At 37.6% G+C, this 14245-nt stretch overlaps 1 protein-coding gene across 1 annotated transcript; it reads left to right on the top strand.

Annotated features, from left to right (window-relative positions):
* Positions 1 to 30: 30 nt before the first annotated feature.
* On the top strand, positions 31 to 9733 carry LOC105444712 (dolichol phosphate-mannose biosynthesis regulatory protein-like). Its single transcript, XM_030997394.1, has 4 exons — positions 31 to 149; positions 1221 to 1310; positions 8105 to 8207; positions 9474 to 9733. The coding sequence occupies exons 1-4, from the start codon at positions 147 to 149 to the stop codon at positions 9521 to 9523; spliced, it is 246 nt and encodes an 81-aa protein (XP_030853254.1). The 5' UTR covers positions 31 to 146; the 3' UTR covers positions 9524 to 9733.
* Positions 9734 to 14245: the final 4512 nt, after the last annotated feature.

Below are 14245 nucleotides of genomic sequence, written 5' to 3'. Positions count from 1 at the left end.
CCCTGAGGCGCTGAGAAGCGCGCGAGCACCGCCCATCCGCGATCGATTCAACATTTCAATTTTGATTTGTCTTTTCAACTACACCACCACACCAGTTTTACAGATTTACGTCTTCCACGTCGTAGACTACATAAAAAGGGAGAGAAATGGTAATTATCCTGTAATTAACGTATAGTAATTCAATATTTCACTGATAACAAATATTGGGAAATTGTATAACTGATTATTGCTACTCGTCTGAACCAAAGTTAGCCTTGCTGTGCAACACCGCACCGCGCCACGATACTGGCTCCGACAGCTGCAGGCGCAGGCTAGGGTAACTCCAGGGAGCTCCGACGCCCACGGCGTCGGCGTCGGAGCTTCCTGGAGTTAGGGTAGGGCAGGCGCAGGCACACATAGCTGCATTACTATCCTGGCCTGGCCTCTGCTGCCTGTTGCCCAAGAATCAATAGCACAGCTTTTAATACACAGCCAGGCCAGAGAGATCCTGAGAGGACAATATGATTTGTAAGAACATAATTATCTGACTGAAAACATCTTTAAATGTCATTTGGACCTTATTTATGGCTTGCCTTGGGCTGGGCCGGTATTCAATTCAATACTTGGCATAGTCGGACTCTAGATTTCTAGTCTAAGTAAGAAATTTACTACCGTAAGTAAATGGCTAAGTTAAGTAATTTACTTATTGTGACGTCACACAGTCAATCAAAAGTAATGCACAATTGATGCGTTGCAATAAATGCGCGCTGATATAATTGTGCGCAGGTTATGATACTGCTGCGTAAGAAAACCATATGCCTGCCAACGGCCAACCAAGGCCTCCAAATAATTGGCTTAAGTCTGGTATGGAGTTGGCTTAGATTTAGGATAAAATACTAAGCCAAAAGTGTGAATTGAATACCAAAATTGGCTAAGTATTTTATCTAAGCCAAATACTAAGTAAAACGCTTAAATTGTGTAACGGTACTACTACTAGTTAAGTATTGAATTGAATACAGGCCCTGGTCCCTCTACCCTGGCATTGCCCAGAACATAAAAATATGTAGATCTAGACAATAGTCTTTGTTTTTCCTGGTTGCATCTGACTGAAAAAAGCATGTACCGGTATCCCTTTAGTAGTGTCTATGTCTGGCCCACTTCAAAAAGCTTGCTGATGTTCGACACATGATTTGTCCTCTATATATCAATGCTTAAAATCTCTTTATTTTTGTCCTTTTTAGGCGACATGGCTAGATCAAGCAGTTGGCATGGGACTATTGTCCTTTGCTGGAATGGTGTTTGTCTACTATACATTTTGGATCATTGCCTTGGTGAGAATCTCTTCATTTTTATATTTTCTCCCTTTAACCATTTTTGTACCAAACCTTGTTGTATAAAACTTGCCACTAATGGTAAGGCCTTAAAAAAAAGATGTTGTAGGGGTCTATACTTGTATTGCCCTTTGGGTGCCAAAACGTGGGTCGGTCGGTCAGAATTTTTTTTCTTCTCCCCTTTTGGGGCTGATATTTCTCTGTTTAGAACGCTCTAATACAAAAGGGTAAAAGTGGTACTGATTGGCTTGCACATTTTCTTCTTCTTGAAAACCCAAGCCAGATTCCAACAAGAATTTTTAGGAATCACCTACAGGAAAGGGAGAGATCTTAATTTACCTTGATTTACCTTGATGTTGGGCTTCAAGTATAATTACTTATATGCCCCTCAGCAGCAGGATTAATATCTGTATGTACTGGGGATTGCGCCTACGTCGGAGCTCCGGACAATGCAATAGCAAGGAAACATTTCTTTAGGGTTGTACATGTCATATTTAGCTCTCCATGCTTTTTCCAGGTTGGATTTGAATGAGTTTACAGATGGGCTATCAATTACATAAGCTGGAAGCGCATTCCATAAATTGATGACTCGCTGTGAAAACGATCCCATTCGGATAGAAGTGAAGGCTCTAACTTTTGATAGTTTGAAGCTGTGGCCACGTGTTCTGTCATTCAAAGGTCTCAGAAAGAATTGGTTGGGGTCACTGCGGTCAATCCCATGGAAAAGTCTATATGTTTGTATCATATCCGCTCTGTGACGACGGTATGCAAGTGTGGGCAATTTCAAATGTCTAAGCCGGTCAGAATATTCCAAGTCACGAATAGATAGAAGAATTTTTGTCATCCTGCGTTGCACTCTCTCCAGCTTTAGATGGTCTCTCTTGAGAACAGGGTGCCACACACTGGAGCAGTATTCTAAGGATGGCCTTATTAAAGACTTGTAGAGGTGTACAAGGCCCGATTCATCCAAGAATGAAAAGGTGCGGCGAATCAGGCCAAGCTTCCTGTTCGCAGAGGATGCAACTCTGTTTACATGCGCTGAAAACTTTAAGTTGTTGTCGAAGGATACTCCCAGATCAGTCTCTAGAACCACAGATGTCAAAATTGACGAGTTGAGGTTATAGTTGACATTAGGGTTAGACTTCCCAAGATGCATCACCTTTGTCTTTGACTCATTTACAGGGAGTTGCCACTTGTCCGTCCACTTTGCAAGGAGATCTAGATCATGTTGTAATGCAGCACTATCTTCTAGTGAGTTCACAGGAGAGTACAGCTTAGTGTCGTCTGCAAAGAGTTTGACTGTAGATGATACGGACGTAGATAATGAATCGGGAATGTCGTTAATGAAGATCGTAAATAATACTGGACCGAGGACGCTTCCTTGCGGAATACCACTTGTGACCAGGCAGGAAGAGGATTTGGAGCCATTCACTATCACTTGTTGAGAGCGATCAGATAGGAAGTTGGAGATCCATTTCCACACTTTTCCTCGGATTCCATAAGCCTGTAATTTCTTCATCAGTCTGGCATGAGGTACACTGTCAAAAGCTTTCCTGTAGTCCAGGTAAATGCAGTCAATGTTGTTACCTGTATCCAAGTACTTGGTCCAATCATTTGTCACTTCTAGTAGCTGGGTAGAACATGAGTGACCCTTTCTAAAACCATGTTGATGTTTGGTGATTAGATCATTAGACTCCAAATGCTCTACAATTTCATCCCTTACCACAGTCTCCATGATCTTGCCAATTACACTTGTGAGGCTTATTGGCCTGTAATTTCCTGGGTCAGATTTTTTGCCTTTCTTGAATAATGGTACAACCTTCGCTGACTTCCAAGATTTCGGGACACATCCAGTTGACATAGATTCATTAAATATTTCAGCTAGACAATCAATAACGTGAAGCTTTAATTCTTTTAGAATTCGAATGTGTATTCCATCTGGGCCAGCAGATTTAGTTTGGTCCATCTTCTCAATCAAGAGATGAATCTTCTCTCTATGTATAATCATGTCCTCTAAGCAAGCTGAGTAATCTCTTCCTTGAAGCTCAGGAATGTTGTTGAGGTTTTCCTTCGTAAAAACTGAGCAGAAGTAATTGTTGAGTAACTCAGCTTTCTCATTATCGGATTCTGCAATGGAACCATCAGGCTTACATAAGTTCTCTATTGCACTTTTGACTTTCAACTTGCTTTGAATGTACTTCCAGACGCTCTTTGGATTCTTCTTTACATCCTTCGAAATCTTGAGTTCAAATCCTCCCTTAGCAGATCTGGTGGCACTGGTTGCCAGATTTCTGACAGCATTATACTCCTCCCTTGTTTGGTTGACAGTGACAGGATTAATAGGTATCTTCCGTCTAGCTCTCAGATGCTTATTCCAAGCTGAATGTTTCCTCCTTACCGCCTTCTTAACCTCACTATTCATCCACTGTGGTCTGGCTTTCAATCCGGGAAGTCTCAACGGTACAAATTTCTTAGTAAGCTCAATAATTGTTTTCTCAAAGCAAGCATATTTCTCCTCCAGATTTACGTATTCCTCTGTCCATTCAAAACAATGGTGTTCCTCCACGTACTCCCTTAGCTGCTCATATTTCCCTTTAAAGAATGCATAAGCAGGAGTGAAAGACTTCTCTTCATATAGCAGACTCATATTAAACTGTATTGATAAATGTTCACTTTTTCCAAATGGTGGTTTAAGTTCAAGGTCATCGATGATATCTGGTTGATCTGTTAAGATCAGATCTAATACGTTTGATCTTTGGCCTTCACGTAACCTTGTTGGTTCTGTCACTAACTGATGCATGTATGTATCTTCTGTGATTACTAAGAATCTTTGTGAGAAGCTGAATTCAGTAGAGTTCGACACATTTCTGGACCAGTCAATTTCCGGTAGATTAAAATCTCCTATGATTACATAATGTGAGTGCATAGCGTTATCTGCAGCTTTCAAAAGATCCAACAGCTTATCATTGTTCTCTACAGTACTGTTCGGGCTACGGTATACACATCCCATTAGTAAGCTGGATGATGTAGTTTGAAACGAGCACCATACACTTTCATCAAACTCCTGGTCCTCAAAAAAATATTGTTTAGCTTGAAGGCTTAATTTTGTGTAAATGATGACTCCTCTTTTCCTTCTTTCAGGAAGAAACATACTAAAACTAGGAATCTGGAACTCAAAGTCTTCAATGCTAATCAATACATGTTTCGGGTAAATTTCTGTCAGGCAGATCACATCTATATTGTCAACAATAATGCGAGTTAGTAGTTCATCTCTCTTATTCAATAGAGAGTCAACATTGCTGTACAATACTTTCACTTGCTGTCAGATATCAGTGTTTTGGCTTCTAGAGTTATCATCTTCCTGGAAGACGTCATGCTCGGTAGCCGACTCCATGTCCACTTTATTAACACAATGTTCGGTTGATGCTGCCGATCCAATATGTGTTTTCTCAACAGCTGCCGACTCAGGTGACCCTTTACGTCTTGCACCCTGTGAGACCAAATGATCAGTACTCTCTTTTTGATTAGCTGCATGCATCATTTGTTTAGTTGAACGTGGATCCTGAGACTGTGTGCTTCCTCTATTACCGGATTTGGGTCTCGGCTTAACTGGGATGATTTTCCCATTTCGTATTATCAGGTTCTCTTCTCCCTCTTCCTTACGCCTCTTTAATTCTTCTCTTAAATTCCACCTCTCTTGTCTCTGATCTTTAGAAAGATCAGGTGCGATATACACTGTTCTCCATTTTTCTGTCTTGCGCAGCTTGCTGCATGCCTGAATGACTTCATCCCGAAGACTGGGGTCGTTGAAGTGAACCAAAAGAACTCTAGGCTTTGCATCTGGTCCCTTGCCACGAATCCCTAGACGAGTGGTTTGTTCAATTTCACCCTCCTGGATGTCTACACAAAGGCCATTGCACAGCATGTCTTTTACCTGATCATTGTCCTTGGATTGTCTTTTGGATCTCATGGTCTCATTTGGTTCTGGCATGTTGTACACAACAATATTATTCCTTCTATTATCTCTATCTTTTAACTCATCCACAGTCAATGTAACAACTTCTGCCACACTACAAGAGGGTGTGACTCTCTCTTTCCTCATTGACGCTGAGCTTTGATGGTTGAAGGAATCTGTACAACGTATTGGTACGCTGTTCTGCTTTGTGGTATTAGTTCCCAGATCTCCTGCAGAGGCAGCACAGACTACTTCAGCATAGGATTTCTCCATCCTCTCCTCTGTGACTTCCATCATTCTTGTCAGCATACTCTGGGCCTCATTCAGAATATGATCCATTCTTTCGTTCATTTTCTTTTCCATCCTTTCGGCCAACTTCTCCATTGTAGAGAAATCTTGCACTGGAGTGTGTTCGGCATCTTGTTGACTGACAGTCTGTCCCTTTGAAGCAGTTGGAACAGCTCCATTTTTCATATTTGACATGGTTTCAACAATAGTCATGTCACAATTGTTACAGAACCAGTGAAGGCCTGTGAACTTTGCCTCATATGTAAATATGTTATACACTTCTTCGTCAACATTCTGGCATTGTAGGCGGAAACAAAGCTGTTCAAACAATTTCACAATTTTGTATGTGCTGCCTTAAAGGTAATACAAAGTTTTGGTATGGGGTCATATTGGAAGCATATGCGACCCTACAATATTCAGTGATCGTTGTCGCGGTAGAAATCGAGTCTTAAGTTATGAAATTATAAATAATAATCACTTGATGTTGTATAGCTCCCTCTCAAGGTCAAGATATTAATTAAACTATAAAACAATGTTTCTTGACTAAAATCGACCAATTAGCTATTCCCGTTCGCAAATTATATACCCCAACTACATATTCTGAGATTTTCATGGTCGCATCTACCATAGTACGGCCGTAGGAGCCATTTGAAATTTATCAAAATTTACCGGGAGCACCGGTAAATCTTTATATTCAATTTTTCTCGAAAGCAGAAGTGTTTTAGGGGCTAAAATTTCTAGTGCTTTTAATACATCCACATGGGCATCCAAATATATCAAAATTGTATAGAATCACTATCCACCCATTTTTTTTAAATTTCCCAAAACTTTGTAATACCTTTAATGAACGCTAATAATGAGATTTGTCATGTTTATGGACTCCTTAAAAGATCCCTTCAATATCCACCATCCAAACAGCAATGCGAGCATGGCAAATTTAAAATTGCAGAAAAATGGTTTTAACCATTATTCCGTTTGATTCAAGGATATCTCTTTAAAATTCCTTCAAAATTACTCTCAATTTTTATTTCATATTCCGATAGATCGTGAAGTGTAGATATGATTTCAGACCAAAATGCTGGTATTGACTCTGGCTTAACATTGTAGGAAGCTAGAACATGATTTTTGTCTCGCCTGCGTAGCAAAAAGCGAGACATAGGCGCCGCTTTTCCGGTGACGGCGGCGGCGACGGCGACGGCGACGGCGTCAACATCAAAAACTTAACCTGAGGTTAAGTTTTTGAATTTTTGATATAATTTTTAAAGTATAAGTTCTAAGTCAATGAAACTTGGACTATAGGATAATCAAGTATCCCCAATCATGTGAGTAGAATTTCAGATCACAAAGTCAAGGTCAAAGGTCATTTCAGGTCAACAGACTTGGACTATGTTGTAGCATCATCATCGAAAACTTAACCTAAGGTTAAGTTTTTGAATTTTTGATATAATTTTGAAAATATAAGTTATTTGTCAATGAAACTTGGACTATAGGGTTATCAAGTCTCCCCAATTATGTGAGTAGAATTTCAGGTCACTAAGTTAAGGTCAAAGGTCATTTAAGGTAAAAAAAACTTAGACTTTGTTGTGGCATCAACATCAAGATTTTCAAAATGTATCTTCTTCGTTATTTTTTAACTGATTTTGATTCTGATTGTTTCATATGATAGGGCTAGGAAGGGGATTTAGAACTTTTACACAGAATCGTGAAATTCATTATCTATGCTAATTTATGCAAATTTATTCGAAATCACAAAAAATGCTTCTTCTCCTTCATTTCTCGACCAATTTTTATTTGGTTTGCTTTATCTGGTAGAGCTAGCTTTGGTACACTAAAGTTCTACACAGAATTTTGAAATTGTTCTCCATTAATTAATTATGGTAATTTATGCAAATTTATTCCAAAAATAATTTAAAGATCCCATTTTTTTTTTTTTTTTTTTGACCAGTTCAAAAGTGTACCACATAAAATTTACGATTTTTTGTTGTAGCGAGATGCGGATGAGCGCTACGTCATTGACGTTCTGGTTTATCATATTGAATTGCGTTATGCAGGCGAGACCGCCGAGAGCATTTCCCTTGTTATGTAAAGAAAACCTAAATTTGTTTTAATGGGATACCTGTCCACTGTCCCTGCAGCACCCCTAAATTTCCCTACTTTTCCAATATACCGTATGTTCCTGGTGCAAAGGGGATGGGAGCATCAGCTAGGACCATTTTTTAAGGCCCCTACTTTTATCAGCTCAGGTGAGCATATGGTCCACGGACCTCTTGTTATATTAGGAAAAGTTTTTAATTTAAAGTGTACTTTGTCTTTATGAAATGTGTATGAAGTTCCTTTGTGTCCATTAAGGTTAAAAAACCTTACAGTGTAAGTGAGCATTTCTTGCCTTTAGCGTGTCTTGAAAAGTCATCTCTTTATGCCCAAAATCGCAAACACACTTTAACATTATTTTGCATCACATAATGGATGTCGGAATAGTATGTTAAGTATCAATGACATTTGAAAAAGAATTGTAATCATATTTTTTTCTTTTCTTTTTATCATTAAACAGCCGTTTGTTGAAGAGGACCAAGTAATTCATCAGCTGTTTCCTGCCAGAAAGTATGCTGTAATTATTCCATTTGCTGTTGGTGGATTTGCCCTTTTGTGCATTTGTAAGTAGAAAGACTGCCCAAACTTTATGCATAATAATAGTAATGATAATAGATATTTCTATAGCACACATATCCATCATCATCATGTAAGATTTCCAAGGCGCTCCAATATTACCACAGCTCTGCTAGGCTACTGATTTCTGTGCTCACAGCATTCAAGGAATTCCTTCCTGCCTGTACGCATTTGTCACATGGGTGGAGAGCGGCAAATGTAGATTATTAATGTCTTGCCAAAGGACTCAAACCGTGAACCTTGTGATCCATGGTAGGAAGACGTATCCATAGCCCACAACACCTCTACATTAATAGGTACTGATGTTCACATCACCAAACCAACTCCAAAACAACTCCAAACTGACTCTCACTGACGTAATCATGGCCATTCATTGTTTTGTTTGGTCTACTCTAATGTTTGTCAGTCATGTGTCGTCTGGTTGGTGTGAGTGGGATATCACTTTGCTCACTCTCTCTTCCCATTATTCTTGTTCTTATGTTCTTGAACTCAAATTTATAAGGATGCTCTGAGGAACATAGAGTAAGGGGGAACAAGTGTGGGCGCAGAGGGAGAAGAGATGCACCATAATAGGTGTTGTAGTTGAGTGGTTTAAAGCCCCACTGTACTACTTGTAGCTACTTGCTCCCTCTATATAGAAAACAATGCCTTATCGGTGACCATTGCTCCCCATGATCCTCTTTTTCTTATGTTTATTGAGAGCTGAGTTGGTGAGATAGCCACCTGTCAGTGACCACCCTGGGTGGTCTAATCTCTCCTGGCCAAACTAGTACAGATAGTCTTTATGCACTTGACCGGTGATGCAAAGATCATGACTCTAATGGGCTGGTGTGTAGAAGCTTAAAGACTACTATAACCAAGGGAAGTTTTCTGTATCAAATAGTGATAACTCCCCTTTGGCAAGACATTAAACCTCATTTGCCTCTCTCCACTGAAGTATGAAATGGGTATCTGGACAGAAGAGGGCTCCTGTGTACTGTTACATGTAACACCAGAATTAGTAGCCTAGTTACAGCCAGGCCTAATGTTGAGGACCCTGAGTACCTTGCATAGTGGATATGAGAGCTTATTAAAGTACCGGTATCCAATATCACAAATTCGTACAATTCTAAAGGTTTGATTGTAATATGAAAGCTAAATATTATTAGAACTATGACATAAAAGTTTAATGTACAGAAACATATCATAGCAATGTAGATGCATTTACACTAAATGTACCTTTCCCTATTTTCTTTTTCTCATTTGCTTTGCAGGTAACTTCATTGCATTCCTATCCTTCTTCAAGAAGGAAAAGAAGTCATAGCCCCACATTTAGCAGGTGATCTTGTTGTAGACAATCTTGTTCATTTATTACAACCAGAACATTTGATGCTGGCTTCAAATGTGATTAATTTTCAAATTTTCATTCAAATTTTCAGTGCCTTAAATGTGTTGAAGAAAATTTGTTCATGACAACTCAATTGCTATTATTATTAAGTACTGTGTAGTGAATAAAGAATTGGTAATACATGTATTTCTGACTTTCACTACCGGTATATATGAATTAAAGATGACTTGAAGATTAGCTTAGCAAAAAACATAGTGAACGCTATTTATAGTTAAGATTTTCAAGTAACTCTTTAGTACTTCACTGGAACTCGTCACTGCTGACAAGCCATAATGTTAGTCCTACCTAGCGACAATTAATGAATATAATCTCATTCTTATTATTAGAAGTGTCGTAGTTGAGTGGTTTAAGCACTCAACTTGAAATTCAAAGGTCGTGGTTCGATCCCCAATACGGCACTAATGTCCTTTGACAAGACATTATTCTTCATTTTCCACACTCGACCCAGGTGAGGTAAATGGGTGCCTGGCAATTCCTTGAAATGCTAGAGCACTGTAATGGCAGCTAGGCTAAAGCCGGGATAATATGCACATGTTCATTGATATTTGAATGGCTACTTGCTCCATTTTTGCAATTTTCTTTATCTGTCCCAACAGTTAAATGAATGTGCTCATCTAGCGTGAAAGTAAAAAAATTATCCTAATTGATGTTAGTAGAGTATTATTTATTTCTTTAATTTTATATTTCATCAACAGTTTATATGAAAATTCTGAACAACATAGAGCCTCCATGTTGTTGTTTTTTGCCGCTTGTATTTGTAAGTATCCTCCAAATCTGAAATTATAGGATTAGGTTTTAATGGACAATTATCGTATTTGGTCGGGTCAATTTTGTCCCATGTATTACCAAGTTATTTATATCACATGAAGATGTCAGATGTATAATTTTACTTCATATGTGATCTGATCCCAGCTCTAGTAATATCAATTAAGGCATCTGAAATTCTTAACTCTAAGATGTGGTCAGTAATGTGTGGTACAAAATAGCTTGGGCTTGCCATGATACAATATGAAGAGATTTGAAGATTAAACAGGGCTTGAAATTTAAGTGGTAGCTCATTTCTTTGGTATATTATTCAGTGTTTTTGCTTGATATTTCTTGACAATCTGAGAATTTTTTTCTCTTCAATTTTGATGATTTCAAAATTCAAAATCTAATTCGATGTTGATTGTCATATTTATTTATTTATCTAAAACATGAGATCCTGTTATGATTTAATTTGGGCAGTACATAGTGTACTGTAGTAAATATGCCAATAATGTTACCATTTGTACATTAGAAGATATCTTTGGTTATTTTTCAAGTTAACTTGAAACCTATTTTCCAGAAAATTTGTGAAATTATCTTTCTGATCATTGACAGTCTAGTACATGTACATTCATTAATAGTAAATAGATATGCTTACGACACTGGTACTTTTCAAAAATGTTGTTTTCAAGAAGAAGAATAGTACAATGTTTATTTAAAATATAGGGTAGGTCATTTTATTGTGTTAACATACTAATTGAGGACATGTTGATGAATATTTTTTATGTACAGAGACAATAACTACATTATTTGAGTAAAATTATGTTATTATAAATTGACACTAAAGTCTTCAGATCAAGTTGTTAATGTTTTGTGTGTGGTTCTAAATGATTGTTTATGATATCTGGAAGAAATGAACAGTGTTGGTGAGAGTCAATTGAGTAAAAGAGTTGTTGAAAAATAATAAAATGAAATGACAGTAGAAGACAACCCTTTAAGGGGAAGTCCGCCCTGAAATTAAGTTGTCATCCGTGAAACACAAACTGACAACACTGTGATGTATCTTAATAATAATAATAATAATTAACAACATTTGCAAGCTCCTCTCCAATTTGTTCTGTGCAGGAAATTTCTTAACTTTCATTTTCTTGGTTATTGATGATGAAATAGATTTGTTTCTTACAGGGGTTGTATAAAAAACATATTTGCATTTATTATATTTAGGGTGAATGTATGATTGAAATTTTCTTTTGAGACAATGTAGGTTTTTGAAGTTTTGAATGGGAGGGACCTCGCAAGATATGTCAGAGTTGCCAAATTGTGTTTGATTGATTGCAAAATTCACAACTTATTTATTTTAATCGATATTTGCTCAAACTTTTACTTACCTCCCCCCCCCCCCCCTTCCCTACTGTAAACAATAGGGGTATCTACTCGTCAGAGATAATTTGAATTTGAATATTACATCTTCTAAGGACGAAAAACTAATCCTGATCAGATTTTGATATTAAGCCCAATCTATTCACAAAAGTAACATGACATGTACATGTATATCAACTATGAATGCGAACAACCAAAGCAAGTGTACTTTGGGGAAATTAAAGAAAAGGTTGCTCTTAGATGCTTTAAATTAGGGGCTCATGTTATCAAGAAAAGGGGGCTCTTATCAGAAGGGAAAAGGACGCGTATAAGAGAAGAAAGGGAGCAAGGGTCAAAGTAAAAACAGCAATCATCAGAGGTGAAAATGGGGGCACTTTTTGTACCCGAAGAGGGGGAACTTATGAAAATGGAAAAGGGGCACTTATTTTAAAGGAGAATTTTCCTAAAGGGCACATATGAGAAGGAGAAGGGGCACTTCTTACAAAGGAAAAGGGGTACAATTTGAAATAAAAGGGACACTTAACAGAGGTAAAAAGGTGCCTAACACTTCCTAAGTTACGGGTCTAGGAAAATCCCAAAACATAATGCCTCCGGCTACTTCGTAACGGAGGCATAAAAATAGTCTATTGAACCAAAAATATATAGAATTAATATTCATATTGTTGTATCAGCAATTTAACAGGCCATTTTCAAAATGTATTCATATTTATAAAAGATTACTGAGGAACGAGCTATTAATATTTTTACTTTTTTAAAAATCTATTAACGTCTTTTGTATTGCAACAGTCAAAATGTGCAATGTGCATTGTATACAATTATACATTAGTTGTTGCTATGTAGGACAAACAAGGCTTGCCCTAATATGCAATGTGCATTCTGACTTTTGAAATACATTTGCAACAGGTGAATTGAAGAATTTGTAACTAGGCACTGCACAAAGGCATAGATCTGCATTAAAAAATAACCTATTAATAAAGGCGTGCTACGTTGGGGGTGTACCCCCAAGAATAACCCGGGGAGCCTTCGCAACTTATTCGGAAAGCAAAGTGGATAATAATATTTGTAATTTTGTATCCCTTCTCTAGTATTTGCGCTCGTGCACTGATTAATTCATGCACCTCTCAATCAGACATAACGAATAATACATAGTAATACATAATAATAAATTTGTTCACATTTAATGAAATAGAAGCGTTTGTACATTATAAACAGTATTAACCAAAACAAACAAATTAAATACAATGTACTATACATATAAAAATTAAAGAATGGATTTTTTTATGCCAGTTGCATACACATTTGATAATCAAGGATGTATAAATGATTGTCTGGTGCAACCATGTTATCCTTGAATTTATGACAGGAGTATTGGCTAATTAACACACAACAAAAAAACATGTTCATTAAGTTAAAGTTCTGATCATTTATTATACCAATATAAAGGCATTTACCAAATCTGACCATGAGACGAAAGGCTAGACTGCATGTTTTAGATTTACGACACAGCCAAGTATCATGTAATGATGGCGGCTTGGGTGGGTTGGTGATATGGATAACGAGTAGAAGGAGCGTTAATCCTAACCTGAGGACTTGTGGTCAGATGTTCATATGTCAACGGAAGCAAAGAGAAAGAGGAAGAAAGTTGTGTGGTTGTGAGATCGACAGATCGAGAGATAGAGAGAGACAGAAAGTAGAAACACTACAGCAGCTCTGAACAAAACGGGGGAAAGACGCAAGGTCTGGTGGGATGCGAGAAGTCGAAGGTCGCAGTCTTGGTGGGGTTGGGCGGATCAAATATATTGCAACAGGTGGGCGTAATTAGCTGGATCATCATCTGTAGTCGGCGATGTTGGATCAACAAACTACCCACTCCAAACTTAACTGAGTAACTTAACTGTATGAAAACACAACATGACAAAGTATAAACAGTAGGTTTGCGGTCTTATCTATGACAAAGTATATAAACCTGCCAATTACATGGTATATACGGAAGTCCTGAAGAAGACCATGTAGACAATCAAAAGTTTGATAAAGGGAGACACAATAAGAGCTACAACTGCATCATATCTCATCTTTCTTTTGATATACGTTCACTACATCAATAACCACACATGTGTTGTTTGAGGTACATTTCTGTCTCTCTCTCTACACATTATTCACCTTGATTGATGATGTCAATAGAGCAGTTCTCGAGTGTTTCTGGATACATTATCACTACGTAACTATGAAAAGTTGAAAACCAAGTTGTGCAGCTTTCCTAATCTATAAAAAATAAAGTGTAAAAAAATACAAGAAGTCCAAAGAATACAAAGCCGCATAGTATGTCAATATATAGAGAAAATGCAAATACTGGCCTGGATTCAAGTCACTACTTGGATAAGCATCAAGCAGGTATGGTTGATTGTACAATCAAACCTGATTTTATAGCAATCTTCTGAAGAGAAAGACCACATTTTTTGTTTCACTTGAACACTATTTCTCATTGAAACAGGTACCAATATGTATAGGTCA

This window comes from Strongylocentrotus purpuratus, unplaced genomic scaffold (genome assembly GCF_000002235.5).
Source record: "Strongylocentrotus purpuratus isolate Spur 01 unplaced genomic scaffold, Spur_5.0 spur5_scaffold_4, whole genome shotgun sequence".
Taxonomy (NCBI): Eukaryota; Metazoa; Echinodermata; class Echinoidea; order Camarodonta; family Strongylocentrotidae; genus Strongylocentrotus; species Strongylocentrotus purpuratus.
This window is presented reverse-complemented; position numbering and strand designations above follow the sequence as displayed.

Bases quoted from the DNA above. Each gene is read 5' to 3' on its own strand.
- LOC105444712 (XM_030997394.1), top strand. The intron at 1,311-8,104 runs GTGAGAATCTCT...ATCATTAAACAG, and splicing joins CATTTTGGATCATTGCCTTG to CCGTTTGTTGAAGAGGACCA. The intron at 8,208-9,473 runs GTAAGTAGAAAG...TTTGCTTTGCAG, and splicing joins ATTTGCCCTTTTGTGCATTT to GTAACTTCATTGCATTCCTA.